This window comes from Leopardus geoffroyi, chromosome B4 (assembly GCF_018350155.1).
Source record: "Leopardus geoffroyi isolate Oge1 chromosome B4, O.geoffroyi_Oge1_pat1.0, whole genome shotgun sequence".
Classification (NCBI taxonomy): Eukaryota; Metazoa; Chordata; class Mammalia; order Carnivora; family Felidae; genus Leopardus; species Leopardus geoffroyi.
Genome location: NC_059341.1, coordinates 83,355,189 through 83,379,223, shown reverse-complemented (window position 1 = coordinate 83,379,223; position 24,035 = coordinate 83,355,189). Strand labels below are relative to the sequence as shown.

The 24,035-nt window shown below is 42.4% G+C and overlaps 2 protein-coding genes across 6 annotated transcripts in view; one reads left to right on the top strand and one right to left on the bottom strand.

Moving 5' to 3' along the window:
- Positions 1–18,932, top strand: part of CS (citrate synthase) — a 32,402-nt gene extending 13,470 nt beyond the window's left edge. For both annotated transcript variants that reach the window (XM_045464564.1, XM_045464563.1), the window contains exons 2-11: positions 3,968–4,018; positions 4,594–4,701; positions 6,246–6,311; positions 6,751–6,882; positions 7,168–7,356; positions 15,281–15,480; positions 16,032–16,161; positions 16,286–16,387; positions 16,599–16,808; positions 17,314–18,932. In XM_045464564.1, coding sequence (XP_045320520.1) covers positions 3,968–4,018; positions 4,594–4,701; positions 6,246–6,311; positions 6,751–6,882; positions 7,168–7,356; positions 15,281–15,480; positions 16,032–16,161; positions 16,286–16,387; positions 16,599–16,808; positions 17,314–17,484 — 1,359 coding nt within the window. In that variant the 3' untranslated portion in view covers positions 17,485–18,932. The remainder of the gene's footprint in view (positions 1–3,967; positions 4,019–4,593; positions 4,702–6,245; positions 6,312–6,750; positions 6,883–7,167; positions 7,357–15,280; positions 15,481–16,031; positions 16,162–16,285; positions 16,388–16,598; positions 16,809–17,313) is intronic.
- COQ10A (coenzyme Q10A) lies at positions 7,466–23,349 on the bottom strand. Of its 4 annotated transcripts, XM_045464567.1 has the most exons (6): positions 22,966–23,342; positions 22,251–22,397; positions 21,084–21,276; positions 20,746–20,847; positions 15,717–15,836; positions 7,466–7,746 (listed from the first exon to the last, which is right to left on the bottom strand). In XM_045464567.1, the coding sequence occupies exons 1-6, from the start codon at positions 23,097–23,099 to the stop codon at positions 7,678–7,680; spliced, it is 765 nt and encodes a 254-aa protein (XP_045320523.1). In that variant the 5' UTR covers positions 23,100–23,342; the 3' UTR covers positions 7,466–7,677. The 4 variants fall into 4 exon arrangements, with proteins under 4 accessions (XP_045320523.1, XP_045320526.1, XP_045320525.1 ...); XM_045464570.1 differs by lacking the exon at positions 15,717–15,836 and having other exon boundaries at positions 22,966–23,339; XM_045464569.1 differs by lacking the exon at positions 7,466–7,746 and having other exon boundaries at positions 15,260–15,836; positions 22,966–23,341.
- Between the last annotated feature and the right edge of the window lie 686 nt (positions 23,350–24,035).

Below are 24,035 nucleotides of genomic sequence, written 5' to 3'. Positions count from 1 at the left end.
AGCTTTTTTGTAAGAATACAGTAGGTAAAATATATAACATACAAAATAGGTATTAATAGACTATGTTATCAGTAAGGGTTCCAATCAACAGTAGGCTGTTAGTAGTATAGTCTTATGGAAGCCGAAAGCTATACCCAGGTTTTCAACTGCATGGGGGATCTGTATCCCTAAGTCCTGTGTCGCTCAAGGATCAACTATAGTTAGTTGTTTTGCTTTGGATGTCTGTTAATTTAGTAATGTAGGTGGGGCTAGAACCCAGATTTTCTTTCCTAATTCCAAATCATGTGCTCTGTTTTCTGCATCATTAGGTAAAATTGTTCTAATTTGAATTTTTCCTATCTAGCTTTTTGAGTGGTTATAGCACTGAATTGCTGCCTTTAAAATCCTTCTGATTTCTTTAGTTTTCTTTAAGCTGCGGGGTTAGCTAAAAATATGACTAATCCTGATGCTGAAGGGCATGAGAAAATGGCCAAAATGTTTAATTTTATGTATTTATTTATATAACAAATGCAAGGCACTTGCCATAGGCCAGAAGTGGTTTCAAGTGCTTTATAAATGTTGACTTAATTAATCCCCACAGCAATCCTTTGAGATAGGTACTATTATTGTTCCCATTTTACTGATAAGGAAACTGAGGCACAGAAAGGTTACATGACTTGGCTAGGGTCACACAGCTAATAAGTGGCAGAGAAGGGCAGTAGAAACAGAGTATACTACCTTTATTCCATAACTACATAGCCAAGCTATCCATATACTAATGTTGCTTTGCAGATCAGAGATCTGGCCAAGTGTTGCTGATAGAGATTAGGGACAGTTAAAATCAGCCCTCTAAGTTACTCCTGAGACTCCTCACATTAAATGGCAAAGACACTCACCACAAAGGAAATTAAGACTTTGATGATGTTGAAAGTGGAGTGATAGTTATAAGTTTCTTTTCCTATGCATGCTCTTAAAGTAGCATTCATATAAATAGATCTGCAAAACGACTAGCAAAGCAGCAGTGATGACCCAGCTGAGTCTTTTTTTTTTTTTAACGTTTATTTATTTTTGAGACAGAGACAGAGCATGAGCAGGGGAGGGGCAGAGAGAGAGGGAGACACAGAATCTGAAACAGGCTCCAGGCTCTGAGCGGTCAGCACAGAGCCCGACGCGGGGCTCAAACTCACGGACCGTGAGATCATGACCTGAGCCGAAGTTGGATGCCGAGCCACCCAGGCGCCCCCAGCTGAGTCTTTTAAATGATGTTGCATTCTCACAGCCTTTTTAGGTGATCTTCCATCCTTTTCTTTGTGATTTCCTCTTTTTTGTTGTTTTTTGTTTGTTTTATCTTGAAGTAAAAGAAGAGGGCAGCTCATTGACTGAAGCAGTTCCCACTCACAAGGGGGAAAAGGCTGTTTTGTTTTATGTTCATGTTCCTAGAAGAAAGGCCTCCAACCTGGGGGAATTCCATTTTCATCTTAAGATCTGGACACTCACTCTTTGTAGAGCTTGGATAGAAAGAAGCTTGTTTGTTTATTTTTAGTTTGAGAGATAGAATGGGGGAGAGGGACAGAGAGGGAAGGAGAGAGAGAATCTTAAGCAAGTTCCACACCCAGTACAGAGCCCAATGTGGGACTCGATCCCACCAACCTGGGATCATGTCTTCAGCTGAAATCAGGAGTTGGACACTCAACTGAACGAGCCATTCAGGTGTCCCAAAGATTTTATTTTTAAGTAATCTCTACACCCAGCGTGGGGCTCAAACTCCCAACCCCGAGATAAGAGTCGCATGCTCTTCTGACTGAGCCTGCCATATAGAAACTTAAAGATGGTTTGAAAGTGGAAAAATTACCATTATGGAGACATTTCAACTTCTTTCTTCTCTCGGATGTTACATTCCCCTGTAACCTTTTTAGAAACCAAACGAAACCACAACAACAACCAACCAACCGCAATTAAAAGGTCTGCTACAGGGCTGATGTAGTGTCTGGGAGGTAGCCCAGAACTTCTTTAACAGGGATTCTGTGGGACCATGGAGCATGGAATAGAACTTATTCACGTGTTTTCCTTTGTTCACTTTTTGGTGACTACTAAGAAAAAGTAAAAGCATTTCTTAGGTGCTAGGTCAAGTTCCCATTTGTCCTATGTTGGATGAAGAGGCTAAAGGCCTGTTTGTGCTGCCTACTTCTTGCCCAAATGAGCCAGAGGAGACTCTTTAGGAAGTTAATGAAAGGAGTTAAGGACAGTCCTGTTTAACAAGCTGAGCAGTCCCCCTCTGTTTTACTTATTTAATGTTTATTTTTGAGAGAGAGACAGAGTGTGAGTGGAGGAGGGGCAGAGAGAGAGGGAGATACAGAATTCCAAGCAAGCTCCAGGCTCCAAACTGTTGGCACAGAGCCCGATGCGGGGCTCGAACTCAGGAACCGTGAGATCATGACCTGAGCTGAAGTCAGACGCTTAACCGACTAAGCCACCCAGGTGCCCCAGTCCCCCTTTGTTTTAGGAACATAGCTTACCTTGTACTCTGAATTTAGCTTTGGATTGATTTTTTTCTTTTTTAATGAGTTGATTCTTTTGAAAATAACCTTTACTGAAGGATCTCTTCCCTTTTCAGTCCTCCCTTATGCCCCAACAGAAAGAGGGGTACTAAATTCTAAAAACAGAGCTCCAGTCCTAGTGAACTCTCACTTAGGCATGTAGTGTTTTGGAATTTGTACGGTACTGTTGCTTCAAATGATTTTTAGCACAATCAGCAATGCAATAGTCAAAGAAAAAGTGTATCTGGCCTTATGGCAAAAGGAGGAAAGGTGTGATCTTGCTCCTGGATTAGTTTATGTGTACATGTAATCTTTTTAGTTTGGAAAGTGCTTTCTTTGTAATATCATTGTAATTATGTGAGATTGTATGGTGAGTATTTAACACCAGTTTTATAGATGAGGGAAATGAGGCTTACTTTGTTTTATCTTCAAAATAATGTGCAGAAAAACTAATCTTGTCAAACTTCATAGGTACTTAGTAGTGTAATTGGTTTTCTTTTTTCAAAGGCAGCATTGAACTTTATGTTGCAACTCAGCAATGTTATAGAAAGTAGTTTTTCTTTTGGGGAGAAAAAAAAAAAATCTCTAAACAAAGAAAACAGGCCAGCTATACTATTTACCTTTGTAGTGAGGGATAGTCTTGAATCTCAGACCTGTCTATATGGTTCTAAAGTATATCTTTAAAAATTCCTTTAGTACAGGTATTTAGGTGATAAACTCAGCTTTTGTTTATCTGAAATGTCTTTATTTCACCCCCTTTTTTAAGATTTTTTTCTCACCTAGATATAAAACTCTAGCTTAATAATTATTTTCTCTCAACATTTAGAAGGGAATTTTCCAGTTTTCTAGTTTCCCAATGCTGTTGTTGAGTAGTCTGTTGTTACATTGTAGATATTCTGTCTTCTGTGTGCTTTTTCCAGGAACCTTTGAAGTAGTGTGGTGAAAGGCTCCTTCTGCCTGTGGGCTCTCCTAGACTGGAGAGGTTGAAGTGCTTCCAAAAGACTAGGTGCTGGACAGATCTTACCAGCAGGGTTAAGTAGTTGATCAGTTTCCTCATTTGCTTTTCTCAGGGCCACTCAGAACTATTGACAGCTAGATTGGGATGGCCTGGGTACTCAACAACTGCCTCTCTGACCTTTTCTGTGCCTAACCAAGCCAAGCCCTGAAACCCAGATAATGGGAAAGAGCCTCTCCCCAGGGAATGCTATTAAAGCTATGGATGCAAGAAGCAGAGTTAAATCTGCTACTGCCTCCAGACTAGGAACTCTTTCAAAGCTGTGCAGGGCCTTTTACAATTTTTTTTTTTTTTTAATTTTTAAAATTTATGTCAGACTGTCCTTAGAGGCTAAGATGGAGACACAGAGAGAGAGGATGAGTCACTATAACTCCTTCTTGTTAATACATAGGAAGGAGGAATAACTGTTGCATAAGGTTTTGTGTTTTCTTTACAGAATGCATCCTGTCTTGTTCTTGCTGCTCGGCATGCCAGTGCGTCCCCTACGGTAAGGTTTGGAAAAGAGGACTGAGAATCACTGAGGCAATCTGATCCTGGGATTGAGGGGACAGTAAGCAACCATTGGTTGCCACCTAGCCTCTCATGGTTGCCACCTAGCCTCTCATCATATCCTGAGTATCTCTGAGAGGTGTCCGTTGTTACTATTGTTGTAACTATTATTACTACTACTATTTTAAGAAATAATTTATTCAATAGTATAGCGAGGTGGGATATCAAATATGTTTGCCTAATTTCTTTTTTTAGTTGTGGTAAAATATATATAACAAAAATTTCCATTTTAATGATTTTTAAGTGTATAGGTTAGTGGCATTAAGTACAACTATTACTACTGTCCATCTCCAGAACTTTTGCACCTTCCCAAATTGAAACTATGACCCAACAGTAAACTCCTCATTCCCTCCCTTTCTGCTTAATTCTTTTTCATCTGTGCCGAGTAGTTGGCCAGATTTCTCTGGCCGATAGAGAAAGCCAAATTCTAAAAAGATGTCTTAACATACCTATTTTGTAGGAAATCTAATCAATATTTTGACCATCACTTAGCCTTTCTACTTCTCTTTTTAGAATTTGAAAGACATATTGGCAGATCTGATACCCAAGGAGCAAGCCAGAGTAAAGACCTTCAGGCAGCAACATGGCAAGACAGTAGTGGGTCAAATCACTGTGGACATGGTAAGGATTGTGGGATTTGGGCTGGAAAAGTAGCTCTGTAATATGCTTCAACGAAAACACCATTCTCTTCACTGACTATTCAGAAGCATTCTGTCCCACACATGGAAATGTTGGAGCTTATGATGTTCATTAGAAATTAGACTGTTCTGGGGTGCCTCAAAACAGTGGCTCAGTCGGTTGAGTGTCTTGACTCTTGATTTTGGCTCAGATCATGATCCTAGGGTCATGGGATCAAACCCCATGTTGGGCTCTGCACTGAGCATGGAGCCTGGTTAAGATTCTGTCTTTTTCTTCCTCTCTGCCTCTCCTCTCCCTCTCCCCCGCTCATGCTCATTCTTTCTCTCTTAAAAAAAAGTTGGGGGGGAGCGCCTGGGTGGCTCAGTCGGTTGAGCGTCCAACTCCGGCTCAGGTCATGATCTCACGGTTCGTGAGTTTGAGCCCCGTGTCAGGCTCTGTGCTGACAGCTCAGAGTCTGGAGCCTACTTTGAATTCTGTGTGTCTCTCTCTCTGCCCCTCTCCAGCTCGCACTCTATCTCTCTCTCTCTCAAAAATAAATTTAAAAAAAATCAGACTCTTCTTTTCTATAAATTTAATAGCTTAACCTAATTTACCTATGAGAGGGATGAATGAAGTTTCTGTTCCTTTTCCCAACCCCTCAGCTTTTGGAGCAAGAGCTCTCTGTTAGAGTTAATGCTGTCCATGGGGTGCCTGGGTGGTTCAGTCGGTTGAGTGTCCAACTTCAGCTCAGGTCATGATCTCACAGCTCATGAGTTTGAGCCCCACATTGGGCTCTGTGCTGACAGCTCAGAGCCTGAAACCTGCTTCATATTCTGTCTCCATCTCTCTCTCTCTGCCCCTCCCCTGCTTGTGCTCCTGAGTGTGCTCTCTCTCTCTCAAATATAAATAAACATTAAAAAAAATTTAAGGAGGGTGGGGGAGAGGGAAAAGTGGGTGATGGGCATTGAAGAGGGCACTTGTTGGGATAAGCACTGGATGTTGTATGTAAGCCAATTTGACAAATTATATTAAATAAGTAAATAAACAAACAAAAATTTAAAAGTTACAGTTAATGCCATCCTGACCATCCAATTATACGACAGCTCTAGCAGTCTCTCTAGAGCAACTTTAGGATGGCTTCTCCAGCCCTAAGAGTCTGAGCAGCTCAAATGATAATTCCACAGCAGTGTTTAGCCTTTGGTCTCTATCTCCTTTCCCTGTTATAGAACTCATTCTGTTTACTTTGGTTGGTGAGAACGAGGGAGTAAGAGTAGGTAAAAGAAAAATACAAGAAGAAAAGGAAACAAACAGAGGCAGACACATTAAATAAAGATAGCAATTTTTCGACTTAAGAATTTCATTTCTAACGTTAGCAGTCTTCCTTGCAAGGTCCCATTCTATAGTATGCTACCTCCTCAGGAATCTTCTTTCCACAGACCAAGTCTTGCAAATCAGAGAATAAATTTCCTCTTTCAGATCCCATGAAGCACTAATAAACTCTAGCTTGAATTATTCTGATTACTGGTTACATCTGTCTTTTTCTTTAGATGTATGGTGGCATGAGAGGCATGAAGGGATTGGTATATGAAACATCAGTTCTTGATCCTGATGAGGTAAGAGACCCTCATGTCAATCAGTAATAATCACTGAGTTTACTGACTATTGTGCACAGCATGGATTAGACCAGTGAGGGTAAGGAAAACAAAATAAAGCATCTGTCTTCATGTTTTGGAAGATGGAAAATAGGTTCATATAGGATAACTGAAGAACAAGTAAGTATACCTATTTAATATATCAACGAGTAAAACTAAAAGTACCAAGCAGAATTAAGTTATGTGGAGATCTAAGCTTTAAAAATTCTATTCTAGGGCTGTCTGGGTAGCTCAGTCAGAAGAGTTTCCAACTCAGTCTCACAGACGTGAGTTCAAGCCCCACATTGGGCATGGAGCCTTTCTAACTTGTTGAAAGATCTGATAAGAGTGGGACTAGTCAATTATGTGACTTCTAGGGTAATAAACTTATGATTTGTACCTCTTACTCTTCTCCCTCCAGGGCATCCGTTTCCGAGGTTACAGTATCCCTGAATGCCAGAAACTGCTGCCCAAGGCTAAAGGGGGTGAAGAACCCCTGCCAGAGGGCTTATTTTGGTTGCTGGTAACTGGACAAATCCCAACAGAAGAACAGGTAAAACAGAAGAGGGCACTTGTTGGGATAAGCAACAAGTGATGTTAGCCCTTCTCATTCTTCTCCTTCTTTGCCTTTCTCTAATCTCAGACACTTAATCCTGATCTGACTCTGGGTGGTATTTTTTAGGGATGTGTAGTGAGGGGAAGGAATCAGATCAGACTTCTGCTGTATAAGTGGATTGGGTTGTATTCTCTTGGATTTTCTTTACTCAGATGTCACTGTCTTTTTATTTCTCTTCTTTTTCCTCGCATAGTGTTCTGACCAGTGTCTCCCTTATCACAGGTGTCTTGGCTTTCAAAAGAGTGGGCAAAGAGGGCAGCTTTACCTTCCCATGTGGTCACCATGCTAGACAACTTTCCCACCAATCTACATCCCATGTCTCAGCTCAGTGCAGCCATTACAGCCCTCAACAGTGAAAGCAACTTTGCCCGAGCATATGCAGAGGGTATCAACCGAACCAAGTACTGGGAGGTAGGAAATTCTGATGCAATGATTGATGTGTGATGGGGATTGAAAGGACTTAAATATGAAGGAAGAAAAAGGAATGTTTAGGAGAATTACTTCTGAGTTACGCCAGAAACTCCTTTAATAAATTTTTATTTAAGTTTGTTTTTTGTTTGTTTGTTTGTTTGTTTGTTTGTTTGTTTGTTTGTTTTTTCCAGTCCTTGGGATCGCAAAGGTAAATGGAACATGCTTTGTGTCACCAAGGTTGTTGGTTTGGTTAAGGTCATATACATGTAAAAAAAAAAACTACAATTCAGGAGGCACTTGGGTGGTGTCTGACTCTTAATCTCAGTTCAGGTCTTGATCTTGGGGTCGTGAGTTCAAATCCCACGTTGGGCTCTGTGCTGGGCATGAAGCCTGCTTAAAACAAAAACGAAAACTACAATTCAGTAATCTTGCTGTAATGGAGAGATTACACAGGGCTGTTGGAACACTGAAAAGGATGTGACTTAGTTGCAGGATCCCTGAGTAAGATTTCAGAGTAGTCTTACCCTAGCCACAAAAAGTCCCTTCTTGTTTTTAACTTCAAATAAGGAGAACCTTGAGAAGTTAGGTGAATGGAAACTAAGGCAGTTCTAGAGTCTAGGAGGACAGTGCCAATCAGCCACTGTTCTGTACTGTCCCAATCAAGATACCTGTCAGGAGCAGAAGGGTCGTTAGTATCCTGGAAGTAGGATCCAGAAACAGATGTGCTTTATTTTCTGAAAATGAAATGTGACCCTAATAGTTTGAACTAGTTGGAGTATAAGAAGACTGTTGTGCCTTGTCCCAACACATAGTACCTAATTCCTTCCATCCTCTTTCCAATACCCCACAGAGTACTCAGAAAAACTGGGTAAAGTACAAGTTATCTGGCTGAGTTTACAGTGGGACATCTCATTTTCTTTTATTTGGAGACAGGTATTATAGGAACAGTTCCTTTCTGCAGAATAGCATGGTCCACTGGGCTGATGCAATTCCCTTGGGGTTTTGGCAAATCCTGCTTCATTTGGTTGGTCAATATTTACTCAATGCCAATTGCGTATAAAGAATTATGTTTGTTATTAGGGGAAAGGGGGAAGGAGAATTTTAAATTAGTCTGGTTATCATTGAGAAGGAAGGTATAGGAATGATGGAAAATACACACATTCACAAGCACTTAAAACATTTATAAATCCATATATCAGCAAGTTCAGAATGTTGTGTAATCTGAATATATTGCTTTCCATTTTCATGTATGTGTATATATGTATATTTTAATGTTTATTTATTTATTTAGAGAGAGATAGGAAGAGAGAATTCCAAGCAGAATGTCAGCGCAGAGCCCAATGCGAGTCTCAAACTCACGAACCATGAGATCATGATCTGAGCCAAAATCAAGAGTCGGATGCTTAACCAACTGAGCCACCCAGGCACGCCTCCATTTTCTGTTTGAAATGCTTTTCAAGTAATTGTTATTTGTGTGGGTCATCATAACAGAAAAGGCTAAATCAAGACCAGCAGTTCTTCTACTTTAAAACTTACCTTTTAGAGGTGCCTGGGTGGCTCAGTTTGCATCTGACCCTTGATTTTGACTCAGGTCATGATCTTGCAGTTTTGTGAGTTTGAGCCCCACGTTGGGCTCTGCACTGCCAGCAGGGAGCCTGCTATCAAAAAAATAGCTTGTCTTTCAGAAATTGACTGCTCAGATGTGCCTGTTACTGTTTACAGTGCTGTTGTCTTGACTGTAATGAGAAGGGGAGAAAATAGCTTCTTCATGCTTTGCAATAGATGCCTATAAGATATTTCTGGTACATCCAAACATGCTTCATTGTTTCACACTGTCCGTTATTGAATCATTAAAATGAATCTTGTATTCCTCTGCTTGCTGTTGCCTCCTTTTCAACATGTAGCCATTGATTGACTGTTCTGCCATAATTTCTTTGAGATTGTCATCTGAGGGTGGCTGTCTTGAGGTAAACATGTTATATTTCAGGACTCTGCCAATCTTTGGGAGAATATTTATAAGCAATACTGATATATTTGTCACCCTTAGGATGTGTGTCTGGTAAGTTCACACTGCACAAAATTAGCACCAGTAACGAGTTTAGTAGAGCTTCATGCTCTTTTGCTGTTGGATCTTGTATCTCTCTCAAAAGTCAGACACACTATTTCTATTCAGTTCTCTGTCTTGGTTAATTTAACCATAGTCTACTTAAGTAGAAATCCACAGCATCATTCAACTGGTTATTTCTGTTTAGAAATTTATGTTGAGGGGCACCTAGGTGGCTCAGTCGGTTAAGCATCCGACTTCAGCTCAGGTCATGATCTCGTGGTTCACAAGTTGAGCCCCGCATAGGCTCTGTGCTGATAGCTTGGAGCCTGGAGCCTACCTCAGATTCTGTGTCTCTCTCTCTCTCTCTCTCTCTGCCCCTACCCTGCTCACACTCTGTCTCTCTCTGTCTCTCTCTCTTTCTCTCAAAAATAAAGATTAAAAAAAAATTTTTTTTCTTTTTTTAATTTTTTTTTTAACATTTTATTTATTTTTGAGACAGGGAGAGACAGAGCATGAACAGGGGAGGGTCAGAGAGAGGGAGACACAGAATCTGAAACAGGCTCCAGGCTGTGAGCCGTCAGCACAGAGCCCAACGCAGGGCTCAAACTCATGGACCGCGAGATCATGACCTAGGCCGAAGTCTGCCGCTTAACCGACTGAGCCACCCAGGCGCTCCAAAGATTAAAAAATTTATGTTGTTTTTGTATGATCTGAGTTTTTACTAGAACCATCAGTTCATACTATTTTTTTGTTTTTTAACATATACCTCAAGTGGATGATCTACTGCCTGCAACATTTCTTCCGTAACAGAGATAAATAGTATAATCTATTGAATTGAAAAAGTTAGGTCTTTTTCTGAGTGACTTCACTTCACTCATGACCAGGAAATTACTGTGATGCAACCAGCTATTTAATTGTTAAGTAGTCTTAAGATGTTGTATTAGGTAAAATTTGCAAAGTAGTTGACCCATCAAATTTTGCTAGTAATGCCACCTTCTGTAAAGCCTATAAATGGTATACATAGGCTTTGAAGCTTTTATGATAAAATCATCTGAACACCTAATAACTCTTGAAAACATACCAAATAGTGTGCTTAAATGCTTTACATTCATTATCTGATTTAATCCTCAGAACAGCCCTATGAGGTAGATATTATTTGTTACTCTCATTTTACTGAATGGAAAAACTGAGGATTAAAGCTATGAAGCAGCTTACCCCACGTCATGCAGTTAATAAGTGATAGAGACCAGATTCAAACTTGAGTTTGCTTCAGTCTAGGGGCTCTTCACACCATAAATACTGGCTCTCTTCTTTTTCTGTGTCATCTCAATAATGATTGATTGCTGGGGCACCTGAGTGGCTCAGTTAAGCGTCCGACTCTTGATTTTGGCTCAGGTCCTGACACCTCGTTCATGAGATTGAGTCCTGAATTGGGCTCTGCACTGAGTGCAGAGCCTGCTTAGGATTCTCTCTCTCTCTCTCTCTCTCTCTCTCTCTCTCTCTCTCTCTCTCTCCCTCTGTCTCTGCACACCCCTCCCCCACTCCTGCTATCTCTCTCTCTCTCTCTCTCTCTCTGTCACTCAAAATAAATAAATAAACTTAAAAAAAAAAAATAATGATGATGATGATGATTGCTTGCTAACTACCTGACCAGGATTTTACTAGCCATAGAGATGCTGGCTCATGATGATGATGATGATGGTCATTTTTATAACCTTTATTCCAGATAGTTGTGATGTTGGCATATTTTAACATCTTTTTTCCAAGGCTTTATCAATGAAGAATGTGTTGGTACAAATACCTAAATAGCACCTCAGTCTTAGCTTATTAAAGGAAAAATAACAGGAGTTCTCTGTAAGTTTTTGTTTTGTTTTCTTTTGATCTCTTCTTGACTGTACAGCATTGACCACTATAAAAAGTAGGGTAAGGATCCCATATTGTCATGCCTGGTCTGTTACAGGTTGCTTTATAAACTCCATTCTCGGGGCGCCTGGGTGGCGCAGTCGGTTAAGCGTCCAACTTCAGCCAGGTCACGATCTCGCGGTCTGTGAGTTCGAGCCCCGCGTCAGGCTCTGGGCTGATGGCTCAGAGCCTGGAGCCTGTTTCCGATTCTGTGTCTCCCTCTCTCTGTGCCCCTCCCCCGTTCATGCTCTGTCTCTCTCTCTGTCCCAAAAATAAATAAACGTTGAAAAAAAAAAAAAATTTAAACTCCATTCTCAGTAGTAGAAGAAGACACAGCTTCTTTTTGATGTGGCCATTCATATTTTCCAAATAGTTTTGCAAGTTAGTATACACACCACAGATAATAGTTTATCTAGCCCAGAATCCTGTTCTTCTTGGCATTCTGCTAATCAGTCCAAGTCTCTTAAAACTGCATATGCTTGATGCAGGCTTCTGGAAGCAACTTACTTCCTTGGGGAAATGTAAATCTGCATGGAAGTATGGTTAATCATATGATTATCGTGTAACCTCTTGAGAATTTGCAATTGTTAGCTGAGTGTTTCTTGTTTCAAGTAGCTTTTTAATTTTGGCAGTTTTCTTTTTGTAATACATTTTTTTAATGTTTATTTTTGAGAGAGAGAGAGAGAGAGCGCGAGCGAGCAGGGGAGGGGCAGCGAGGGGGAGACAGAGAATCCCAGGCAGGCTCCACACTGTCAGCACAGAGTCTGATGCGGGGTTCGAACTCATGAACCATGAGATCATGACCTGAGCCAAAATCAAGAGTCAGATGCTTAACAAACTGAGCTACCAGGTGCCCCTAATTTTGGCAGTATTCTTATTGAATCTGGTAGCATTTACAAAATTCACTGAATGTGTGTGTGTGTGCACGTGCATATATTTTAGTTTACTTGATATTTGATACTTGAATAATACATGACACTATAGAGATTAATTCATTTAGGCTAGTTATTATAGATTTTGCTCTTTGAAGAAAACTACTGAAACCTTATGACTTCCTGCAGGAGCATTTAGCTAGTTGTATATTAGCACCATGTAACAATATCAACCAATAAGTATTTAGTCCATGCTTTCTATGTACCTGGAACTGTGGATGAAAGCAGCTTTTTTTTTTTTTTTTAAGTTATTTATTTATTTATTTATTTTTAATTTTTTTTTTTTTTAAACATTTATTCATTTATGAGAGACAGAGAGCACAAGCAGCGTAGGGGCAGAGAGAGAGGGAAACACAGAATTGAAGCAGGCTCCAGGCTCTGAGCTGTCAGCACAAGCCCGATGCGGGGCTCGAACTCACAAGCTGTGAAATCATGACCTGAGCCAAAGTTGGACGTCCAACCGACTGAGCCACCCAGGCGCCCCTTAAAGTTATTTAAAAAAAGAAAACAAAATACCAAAACCCTGTCTTATCTCTAAGGAACTTAAAATTCCCTTTGAGAAAATAAAATTGACATACAAGAAAGGTGCCTGAATGGCTCAGTTGGTAAAGCATCCAGACTTTTGATTTTGGCTCAGGTGATGATCTCATGGTTTGTGACTTGGAGCTCCTCGTCTGCGCTGACAGTGCAGAGCCTGCTTGGGGTTCTCTCTCTCTCTTTCAATGTCTTTCCCCCATGTGCTCTCTCTTTTTCCTCTCTCTCAAAATAAATAAACATTTTTTTGAAATAATACAGAAGAGTTGAGCAAGCTATTAACATCACAAAAAGAGGCAACCAGATTATGTTTCTCTTTCTTTTTTAAGATTTTATTTTTAAGTAATTTCTGTATCCAACATGGGTCTTGAACTTATAACCCCAAGATCAAGAGTCTTATGCTCTACCCAGTGAGCCAGCCAGGCACCCCCTGTTTTTCTTTTTTTTTTTCTTCTTCTTCTGTGTTTCTCTTAATAAATGAGCACAACACTATTTATCAGGTAGTCTTTTTTTTTTTTAGTTTAAATTTCAGTTAGTTGACATGCAGTGTAATATTAGTTTCAGATTACAATATAGTGATTCAACACTTCCATACGTCACCTGGTGCTCATTTGAGTAGTCTTGCTAAAAAAAAAAAAAAAAAAAAATTGAACTGGAATCTACTCAAGCCTTTAGATCCATCAGTTTTATACAAAATACAATCGACAGAGGAACATGTTAAATGACATCACAGGTATATAACCAGCGAAATCTAAACTGGGAAATTCTCCAAAAGAAGTGATCCGATTTTCCACAAATAAATTGCAAAGTGAAAAAGGCGGGGGGTACACTACACCTAGGTGGTACGTCCAACTCTTGATTTCGTCTCAGGTCATGATCCCAGCATTGTGGGATCAAGTCCTGTGGTAGGCTCTGCGCTGATCATGGAGCCTGCTTAAGATTTTCCTTCTTTCCCTCCTCCCCCTGTCCCCCACTTGCTCTCTCTCTAAAAAATAAAATATAAAAAAATTTTTTTTTAAAAAGGAAAGCATGACAGGGAACTTAACATTGATTAAAAGAGACTTCAGGGGCGCCTGGGTGGCTCAGTCGGTTGAGCGTCCGACTTCGGCTCAGGTCACGATCTCGCGGTCCGCGAGTTCGAGCCCCGCGTCGGGCTCTGGGCTGATGGCTCAGAGCCTGGAGCCTGCTTCCGATTCTGTTTCCCTCTCTCTCTGCCCCTCCCCCGTTCATGCTGTGTCTCTCTCCGTCTCAAAAATAAATAAACGTTTAAAAAAAAAATTAAAAAAAAAAAAAAAAAAGAGACTTCAGAGACAAACAGTTGCAACGTGGGTTTTTCTGTCCTGAATCAAACACATGAGGTGGGGGGGCTTTATTATCAGGGAAATTTGAATACTGAGTAGATATTTAGTGATATTGAGGATTTATTAATTTTTTTTCCCTTTGGGATAATGGTTTTGTGATTTTGTTTTTATCAACAGCCTTTATCTTTTAGAGATAGATGCTTAAACGTTTACATGTTGGAATATATGTCTGGAATTCATTCAAAATAACTTGGGAGGTGAGAGGAGAAAGTAAGGGTGTAGATGAAACAAGAGTGTCCATGAATTAATAATTGTTTAAGCTGCATGATGCTTATTAGCTGAGTGGGTAACTTTGTGCATGTAACTTAACCTGGCCAAGCCCCAATTTCTTGATTTATAAAATGAGGGATATATTACCTTACAGGACTATTGTGAGGGTAAAAAAAAAAATGCAAATAATATATCACAGTGCCTGTTAGTAAGTGCTTAAAAATGGAAGCCTTTGTTATTAACTAACAATTGCATGCTACTCTTTGACCCTTAGCATATATGGTGAATTTTCTTTGAAAGATGGAACAGAATTAATTTCTAAAACCTAGTATCTTAGCACATTCATTGAGTGCAAAGTCAGGTAGTGGGAAAGATCATGGTTAAACATAAAAGCGTTCAAAATCTGACTTTGGCATTTAACTGAATGCTCTGAGCTTGTTTACTCACCTATAAAATGGAGGTCATTACGTACTTGGTAGAGTGGCAAAAATTAGAAATAACATTTTGTTTTGTTTTGTTTTGTTTTGTTTTGTTTTGTTTTGTTTTAGAGTGTGTGTGAGTGGGGGAGAGGGGTAGAGAGAGAATCTCAAGCAGGCTCCATGCTTAGCAAGGAGCCTGATTTGGGACTTGATCCCATGACCCTGGGACCATGACCTGAGCTGAAATCAAGTCAGATGCTTAACTGATTTTGCCACCCACGCACCCCAAAAATAATGTTTTAATATACACAAGATATTATGTGTAAATCACTTAGTGCAGAGCCTGGGTCATAAAAGTTATTTAGTTAAATGGTTATTGTTGTAAACCTCCATATATAACCACTGAGCATCAACCAAATAGCCCAATCGATGGACGACAAACAGCATCCTTGCCTAATTCTTCTTTGTTGATAAATCTTTTTCTTTCTTTTTTTTTTCTCTCCATTTTCCTCTTATCAGTTGATTTATGAAGATTGTATGGATCTTATCGCAAAGCTACCTTGTGTTGCAGCAAAGATCTACCGGAATCTCTATCGGGAGGGCAGCAGTATCGGGGCCATTGACTCTAAGCTGGACTGGTCCCATAATTTCACCAACATGTTAGGCTATACTGATGCTCAGTTCACTGAGCTCATGCGCTTGTACCTCACCATCCACAGGTAAGCTAGACCCAGCAACCATAGCTCCTTGCCTGGATTGGTAGAAAATTTTAAGAAAAGCTCCTGAACAATCTCTTCTGGGAACAGGCAGTAGGCAACAAGGAAATGGAAACATGGCACACAAGACAAGAGAGGAATCTAGTAAAGGAAATCCAGAAGTATAGGGAAATAATCATAACCTTTCTAAGAACAAAGTAATGTTTCTAAGAAGCTGGGGAAAAGTACTAATTGCTCACAGTAGGTGATCTTTCAGCTTTCCAGGAGCTCCCTCTTCTGGCCATTCCTATTAAAGCTGGAGTGAGCATCCAGGAGCTTGGCACATAGACAGGCATCATCAACCAGTAACCTCTCCAGCCCTGTGGATTAGTGAACAAAGGCTGGTAATGAGATTGGGACATCTCTTACAAGAGCTTATGTATAACTGGCCATAGGCTAGTGTGAGCCCATAACTAGGCTAGCATGCGATAAGAGAACAGCAAGGTCTATGTTTTCATAGTCTGCCCCTTTTTCTCCTCTCTTGGCCTTGATTCTCCTTTCTTACTTCCCCACAGTGACCATGAGGGAGGCAATGTAAGTGCCCATACCAGCCACTTGGTGGGCAGTGCCCTTTCAGACCCCTACCTGTCCTTTGCAGCAGCCATGAATGGGCTAGCAGGGCCCCTACATGGTTTGGCAAATCAGGTAAGACTATTCCTTTTCTTTTCCTGCTTCATGTTTTTCTTATTCTCATGCTTTTCTTCTGATCTTGCCTTTCCCTCCTAGCATATGTGTTGACACTATCTTATTCCCCAAACCTTACCCATAGGAAGTACTTGTTTGGCTGACACAACTACAAAAAGAAGTTGGCAAAGATGTGTCAGATGAGAAGTTACGAGACTACATATGGAACACACTCAACTCAGGACGGGTAAGCAGAGATGCTTAGCAACTAGGAAAGAAGCCAAGACCCAAGTTGTGCAATTTAGAAGAATTAAAGAGAATAGAATGAGAGAGGTCCCTGTGTTAGAGAAGGAAATTCTCTCCCTGCCCCATCCTCTGTTTGTCTAGCCTGAAGAATTTAGAAAAGAAGAATTTCTACTTGAGAATACAGCTGGTTTTTTTACCCTCCCTCTTTACAGGTTGTCCCAGGCTATGGCCATGCAGTACTAAGGAAGACTGATCCACGATATACCTGTCAGCGAGAGTTTGCTCTTAAACACCTGCCTCATGACTCCATGTTTAAGCTTGTTGCTCAGCTGTACAAGATTGTGCCCAATGTCCTGTTAGAACAGGGCAAGGCCAAAAATCCTTGGCCCAATGTAGATGCTCACAGTGGAGTGCTGCTCCAGGTGAGTCTTCCCTTCCCTGCTCTCCCTTGAATTTGTGCCAAACCCTAATGTTCTCTGCCATGCAAAAAATCAACTTCCTAGTCAGAGCAACTCATACCTCCTTCTTTACCCTTTTGATAAAGTTGCCTGTGGCAGAGGGCAGGTACAGGCAGAAGGAAAGGGGTGCTGTCTTTTCAAAATCCCAATTACTGTACTTAAAGTTTTTCTTAATGTTTGTTTATTTTTGAAAAAGAGAGCAAGCGAGCCAGGGAGGGGCAGAGAGAGAGGGAGACAGGATCCGAAGTGGGCTCTGCAGAGAAGCCGATGTAGGACTCGAACTTACAACTGTGAGATTGTGACCTGAGCTGAAACCAAGAGTTGGATGCTTAACTGACTGAGCCACCTGGACACCCCTCCTAGTGTCATTTCTATTTGAGGCTGACTCAGTTAAGGTCTCTGCCCCTGGACTTATGCATGCTATTACCTCAGCGCCTTTAACAAAACTTTTTTCTCTTTTATCTTACAGTACTACGGCATGACAGAGATGAATTACTACACAGTCCTGTTTGGGGTGTCACGGGCACTGGGGGTACTGGCACAGCTCATTTGGAGCCGAGCCCTAGGCTTCCCACTAGAGAGGCCCAAGTCAATGAGCACGGATGGTCTGATGAAGTTTGTGGACTCTAAGTCAGGGTAAAACTGGAGACTGGGGGGAAACTAACTACCAGAAAGTGAGGGAGCTTTAAAAAAAAGTATAATTTTGTTTTGTTTCAGGGGGCTTTTTAAGATTTAAGATTAAATTGTATCTGAGGCACTGATAATAAGTTTGAAGTTAAAATAGAAATTAAGACTTTAAAAGATAAAAAGTAACCCCTTCTTCCCTAATCAGTTCCTTTTTCCTGCTTGGTGAGTTGCCCATCAACTGTAGGGTGACCAGGACTAATGCATGTGGTATGGGTTAGGTTTGGGCCCCCCCCTCCCACCACCACCACTACCACCACCACCTCTAGAGTGAGAATCTGACTCTTCTTTACCTGGGTCAAAGCTGGTTGCAGAGAATCTGCAGTGACTTTAGAGCTTTTGGTTCTACTCAGCCCAGCCCTCCATAGGCCAGCAAATCGGGACTCTGCCCCTTCTGTTCCCATAGGAATCATGTTGGATTATCAGTTCTGTGAAGCCTCATTGCTCTCTCCCATGCACACAGACACTTCCTAGCAAGACCTGTTGGGTTAGGCAGACCTCTTTGGCATTTTTTTTTATGCTACCAGGTGACCATAAAGGCCATGGCATTTGTTGTGACTGGCACCCAATGTTTGATTTTTCTCTTTTAAAATTATCCTATGAAAGTTAAGATCTGGGAGTGTTCTATTACTCACTGCTTTAATATTCCCCTCCTTCCAGATTTTCTATACCTGCTGTACCTCAAGCTGAGGGTGCTGTGGACTCCCCCCATCCTTCCCCCCTGCCCCTTACTAGAGGTCTTTACTAGGCCTCTTCCAGCAGGTTGTATATGCCACTGTCTAAGCTGTGGTCCTTCCCAGTCATTTGGCTTTATCAGTGCTTAACATGTACTAAACTTTTTAGTCCTGTGGAACACAAGCCACTACCCTTTGATCTTTTTCTTCTACTTTATTTTAATACGCTATGGGCCATTGAATAAGGACTTGGGAATGACCAGCATGCTATCTTCATAGTCTGGTTCCAGGGATATGGGTACTTCTTAGCAGGGAAATTATTTAAGATTGGATGTGGTTTCCTTTGAATATCAGGTCTTGGGGCTGAGAACAAAAGTAATAGGCCTCCCTCTTCCCCTGCTACAAGAAAATATCCCTTTATTTATCAAGATCCTTATCTGGCCCCTTCCTCAAGAGCTCACAGTACAGTATTTTTTAGAAGCCCCATTTGCACAGGTTTCAGTGACTCAGAATGCTCTACTGCCTTTTCTTTAAGAAAGGATTGAAATACACTCCTACAGTGCCCCCTTCCTTCCTCGCAACTCCTGCCTGTGTTTGTGTGGAACCCTAATCCCCAGAACCACGCTGAGATGGACACATTGTCTGTAAACCCCTGGGTAACTGTCAAGTCATGATCCAGACTTCAGGTTGTTCTGTATAAAATGCAAAATAAATGTTTTTATTAACAATGCTTGAGCCTGCTATTAAATAAGACCTGGAAGAATCTCTGTTACAAAGTAAGGAATCTGGCTAGCAAGATCCTGGACTAAGTGTGTTCTAAGTTGTCCTGTGCATCCCTTTATCTTTAGGTGGTTTTGACATTTATTTACCCTAATAAGACAGGATACCTGAAATTTCCAAAGGAGATTTCTGTCTTTCCTCAAGATTAGAAGTCCTTCTTAATTTTGTCGTAAGAGAAAACACTCAAGGACCGTAGCTGAGACCTCAAAACTGCTTATGCGACTAATCCAAGGAAACTAGTCCAGCCCATTGGGCGAAAGGAACATACCATACCAAGGGCAAATAGAGGAGGACTGCTGGCTCTGGACCTGAGCCTCTAGAGGGCTCTGGTATTGTGTGGAATGCCTATTCTTTGCAGGGACCTTAAGGAGGTCCTCAAAATAAGCGGTCCTGAGGACATCAGCTGTATGGTAGATCTGAGACCAGATTATTCTGTTCTGAGACTCCTGCAACTGACCTTCTGAAAAAGTCTATAAATAGGCAAGGGAGTGGGTACTAGGTCCTGGCTTGTAGAATGTGCTACTATAGTTAGCAGGGACACTATGTCCAAGAGGCCTTCTTGCACCTTTACTCCCCTGAGGAAGGAAGCCATGACTTTCTTCTACTATGCTATATCCACACTGTTCCCCCAAGAAACAATATAAAAAAGCCAAATTCACACTGTCACAATTAATTTATTGAAATTTTATAAAAACTCAGGCCAAGTAGAAGAATAAGGTACAACCCAAGAGTACAATTCTCTTCAGTGCTTTTTTTCTCCTTGCCCCTGTGGCACTGATGTTAAGACAGCCTCGTGCTCTCCACTAACCAGGCAGCATGGAAATATTTTTAAAAGTGAGATCATATGGATTTCAATCTGGGGCCAGATCTCAGGCATTTCCTGAAGCATCTTAGGTGGGCAACAATTATTGACCACCCAGTACCTCTGTCAGAGGAAAAAGCTTGGTTTATACAATCCTTAGAAAAGTTGCTATCTTACTCTGGTCAGACACTAAGGTATGTTGACAGGGTCAAAAAGAACCACACAGTCCTGAATATAATTCACTATGAGAAGACTGCAGACATCAGGCATATGGGGCTCTCAAGATGAGCCTGACCATCTCCTAGGCATGTCTTCTTTCTGTACCCCCCTACCTTTGTGCCCCAGCATTTGTAGCCAGCTTAGAGCCCAATTTCTGGGGAATTGAGAAGGAAAACATTATAAACACAGACTCTTCTCTTAGATTGGATCAGGAGCCAAATGAAATAAATAAGAGAATTGGATTGGGAGGGAGAGTAGAGGAGAGGCCAGGAACAATCCTTTGCCTCAAGTCTGGTGCACCTCATGGAACATCAGTTCACGGGGGATGGCTGTTTCTGGACCAAACTTGGTGGCTGCCCGACGCTCGAAGGCAGCAACATTCTGTTTGACAACCTCATCAAAAAACATGGTGGCCAGCTGGGAGTGCAGCAGAGAACGAAATTCAAAGGAAATCTGGGAATGGGTAAGAGACAGTCAGAAACTATTCAAGACCATGTTGGATAGTCCCTGGCCAAATGCAAGGATACTATTCAGTGCCTTTTCTTCCCCTCCCCCTCTAGTTCTTAGATCCCTTCAAAAGCCCTTACTTAACAACTGAGCACAGAGTATGTTTGATGTAAGCTCAGACCTATGGAAAAGTGTCACTGACTTAGGAAATGCTAAGTGCTAGCTATACTTAATAACTGTCATTGTACCTCCACTCTGCTCCCACAACCCTATGCTATACAGCCTCCTGACTCACCGAAAAGTCCACAGTGCAAGTTCGTGGGTAGGCAGGAATACCCGGACTGAATCGCCAAATGGTCTCTAAGTGGTTGAAGAGCTTGCCATCAGTGCAAACAGCCTAAAAGGACAGTCGGGTAGTTAAACAATATTAAAATGGAATAAAACCTATACTAGGTATAGGAGCCTATAAGAAAGAAATGAAAGATATTTTCCTTTCCTTCGAATGTTTTATTAGGGAAGTATTTGACACATGGAGATAAAATCATTACAAAGAGGGCCAAAATAGCCCTTAAATGTAAAAATGCTAGAGAACACAAAAATTTTGCTGATTAATCCCTCCTCCCAGCGCCTCACCTTGACCATGTGAGGTTTGACCATGGAAACAGCAGACGTGTAACGTTCCACAATAGGTGGAAACCCAACCTCTAACTGGGCCTTCAGGTGACCTTTGCGGCTAGATACCACCAAAGACTTCTTACACCAGGGCACAAACTCACGATACTCCTGGACATTGGACACCACTTCGTACATCTCCTGCATTGAGTACCTAGGAGAAGGAATCACAGAGAGAGGCCAAGGAACTGCCAGCTGGGTCAAGGTCCTCCCTGCCCTGGGTACCTTCCCCCCAGTACCTTTGCCCACTAACTATTCATCATCAGGAACTAGAGATCCCAAAACCTGGATTTATGATTTCCCAAAAGCAAACAAATTTCCACGATGTTAACGTTACCTTATATTTTGTAGTTCACAGAACGCTATTGCATTTACTATCTATTTTGATCTTAAGAGGGACTATCTAGAGGCACCAGGGTGGTGCAGTAAGCTAAGCATCCAACTCTTGATCTTGGTTCAGGTCATGATCTCACAGTTTGTGGGTTCGAGCCCCACATCAAACTCTGCACTGATGACGCAGAGCCTGCTTGGGATTCTGTCTCTCCCCTCTACCCCTCCCTAGCTTGTTCTGTTCTCAAAATAAATCTTAAAAATTAAAAAAAAAAAAAAAAAAAAAAAAAAAAAAAAAAAAAAAAAAAGACTATCTAGGGGGAACACCGGCTGTCCATTTTACTGGTGATCCCACAAGAACTCAGATCCTAGTTCTTTTCTATAACTTTCTAACAAAGTAGCCCTAGGTACAGATCGAGCCCAGGGAAGAGATTCCTGCTTGGGATTCTCTCTGCCCCTCCTCCATTCGCGCGCTTGCTCGCTTTCTCTCAAAATAAAAAAACTTTTTAAGTTAAAAAAATAATAAAAGGTCAGCAGAGAAATAATACCCTGTTGTCTTATATTGCCCAGTTCTAGTCATATTTCACTTAATGGACATGCCCAGCAACCAAGAAGGGGGAAATGAAAGTTGGAAGGCTGGGAGGGAAGGATAAATGATTAGTAATAATAGCTGGGGAGAGGGATGGCCAGGGATGAATCTTGTCCACTACTGCTACCCTTACATTCTAGCCTAGGTTTGATCATTTGTTTGGAGGGGAAGGCAATGTGGAGGGATGCTGGACAGGGGAGGATGCTCACCCCATGATTCTACGCTCCGAGTAAGCTTTTCGCTTGTTAGTGAAGGGGGCAGCAAAGCCCATGAAGGAACGCCTGGGAGGTAAGCCAGCCTCAGCCACCAAGACCTGGGCAGCCCGGGGTAAGAAGAGGCTGCAGGACATCAGAAATCTAAGGATAAAAGGAAAGGGGAGACAACGTCATGATTCTTTGTGTTCCTCAACCATTCCCAGGTGAAGGGGAAGTGCGGTGCATCCCAGAGGAAGATCGTCCAGACAAGTTTTTCCCCCAGCACCTGCTGCAGCCCGCCAGGCACCCTGGCCAGGCAGTCACGAGTGCGAAAGGTCGAGGGCGGTTGAGGACAGTGCCGAGAGAGGAGATGGGAAAAAGTGGGGTGCGTGCGAAGCGCAGTTGCCTTTAAGCGTGGGCTATGCTACTGCTAAAAGCTACGACTCTCACAAAGTATCATAGTATCATAGTCTCCGGGGCCTCACCAAGCCCGGTGTTGCCAGGGCGCGAGCGAGAGGCAAGTAGTGACTGGGAACCCGCCCCGGGACTCCCCTTTGCGAATAACTTGCAAAAACCTTCCCCAAAGTTCTACATTAGACTCCTAGGTGGACCGCTGCCGCGCCACCCGACGCCAGGCCTGCATCCCAGAAGCGCAACCCTCCAAGGTGCAAATTCGGGGCCCTACAAGACCCTCTTTACACCCGCGCAGACGCCCTCACCTCCCTCTCACCTCATTGGTCGCGGCCGTCGCGGAGGGCCGGGGGGCGGAGCCGGGAGCGCGCCTGGGAGGAGCGCGAAGCCGCAGCAGCGCTGGGCCGCCGCGCGCGTCCCGGCTGGGAGCCGCCGCGCGCCCGCCGAGGCCATGCGCGCGACCCTCCCTTATTCTCTCAGCTCTGACAACCGCTGCGCCTTCCTCGCTCGGGAGGAAAAGCGGCAGGAAGGGGCCGCCGGGCGGGTTCAGGGTCCCCGAGCGCAAGAGCTGCCCGGGGCTGCGGCTCCTCTCGCCCCTGCTCCCGCCCGGGCGGCCGGGTAGGCTAGAACTGAAGCCGCGACCGCTGCTCCCGCAGCTCCCAGTACCCTCACGTCACGCCGTTGCCATGACTCGGAACCGGGAGAGGGAGGAAGGAAGGGGACAACGCGGCCTTTCGGGAGATGTAGTTTCACACCTCTAGCGAGAAAGGGCGCAGGGATAAGTGTTTGAGAAGCTGCAGAGATGTCCAGGAGGAACGAGGTCGTCAGGCAAACTACTTGGCGAGTCTGTCTGTGGTCACGGAACTGATAATACATAAGCACAGAAGCGACTTCGTGGGCGTGTCGATGGCAGATATGTTGATCTTCTGAACATCTCTTTTAGAGCCTTTATTATAGTCTTTCTTGTTCGTAGTTAGAAGTCCTATTCATCTTTGTAGCCGCTAGTGTCTAGTACTATGCTGTACATCTTTGAGAAAGGAAATTAATCTTCCAAGCCCTGGGCTAAGACTTTGTATAGTTTTCTCTTTTAATATTTATAGGAAGAAGTCAGGGTTGAAAGAACCAGACTTAATTTTAGGGGAGAAAAACGCCTTTGTCTGGAAGTGTGCACGTGATGAAGGATGAGGCTTCATGGGTAGGCACTCAGGCAAAGAAATGTCACTATACTGCTATATATACTATACAGTAGGGGGGAAATGCTCTTGATAAAGGTGGGAAGAACAAAAGGAAAATTAAAAAAAGAGAGTGGATCTAAGTGGGTACAAAAGCCATTGAAATTCTCCCACGGTGGAGTAGAGGAATGGTGTTTTAAGAATGGTGGTGCCTGGG

Coding starts and splice junctions, on each gene's coding strand:
- COQ10A (XM_045464567.1), bottom strand. CDS start 23,099: ATGGCCTCGGCGGGCGCGCGGCGGCTCCCAGCCGGGACGCGCGCGGCG. Junction 20,848..21,083: donor TCAAACCTCACATGGTCAAG/GTGAGGCGCTGG, acceptor CTGTCCTTTTAG/GCTGTTTGCACTGATGGCAA. Junction 15,837..20,745: donor CTTGCACTGTGGACTTTTCG/GTGAGTCAGGAG, acceptor ACTAATCCACAG/GGCTGGAGAGGTTACTGGTT.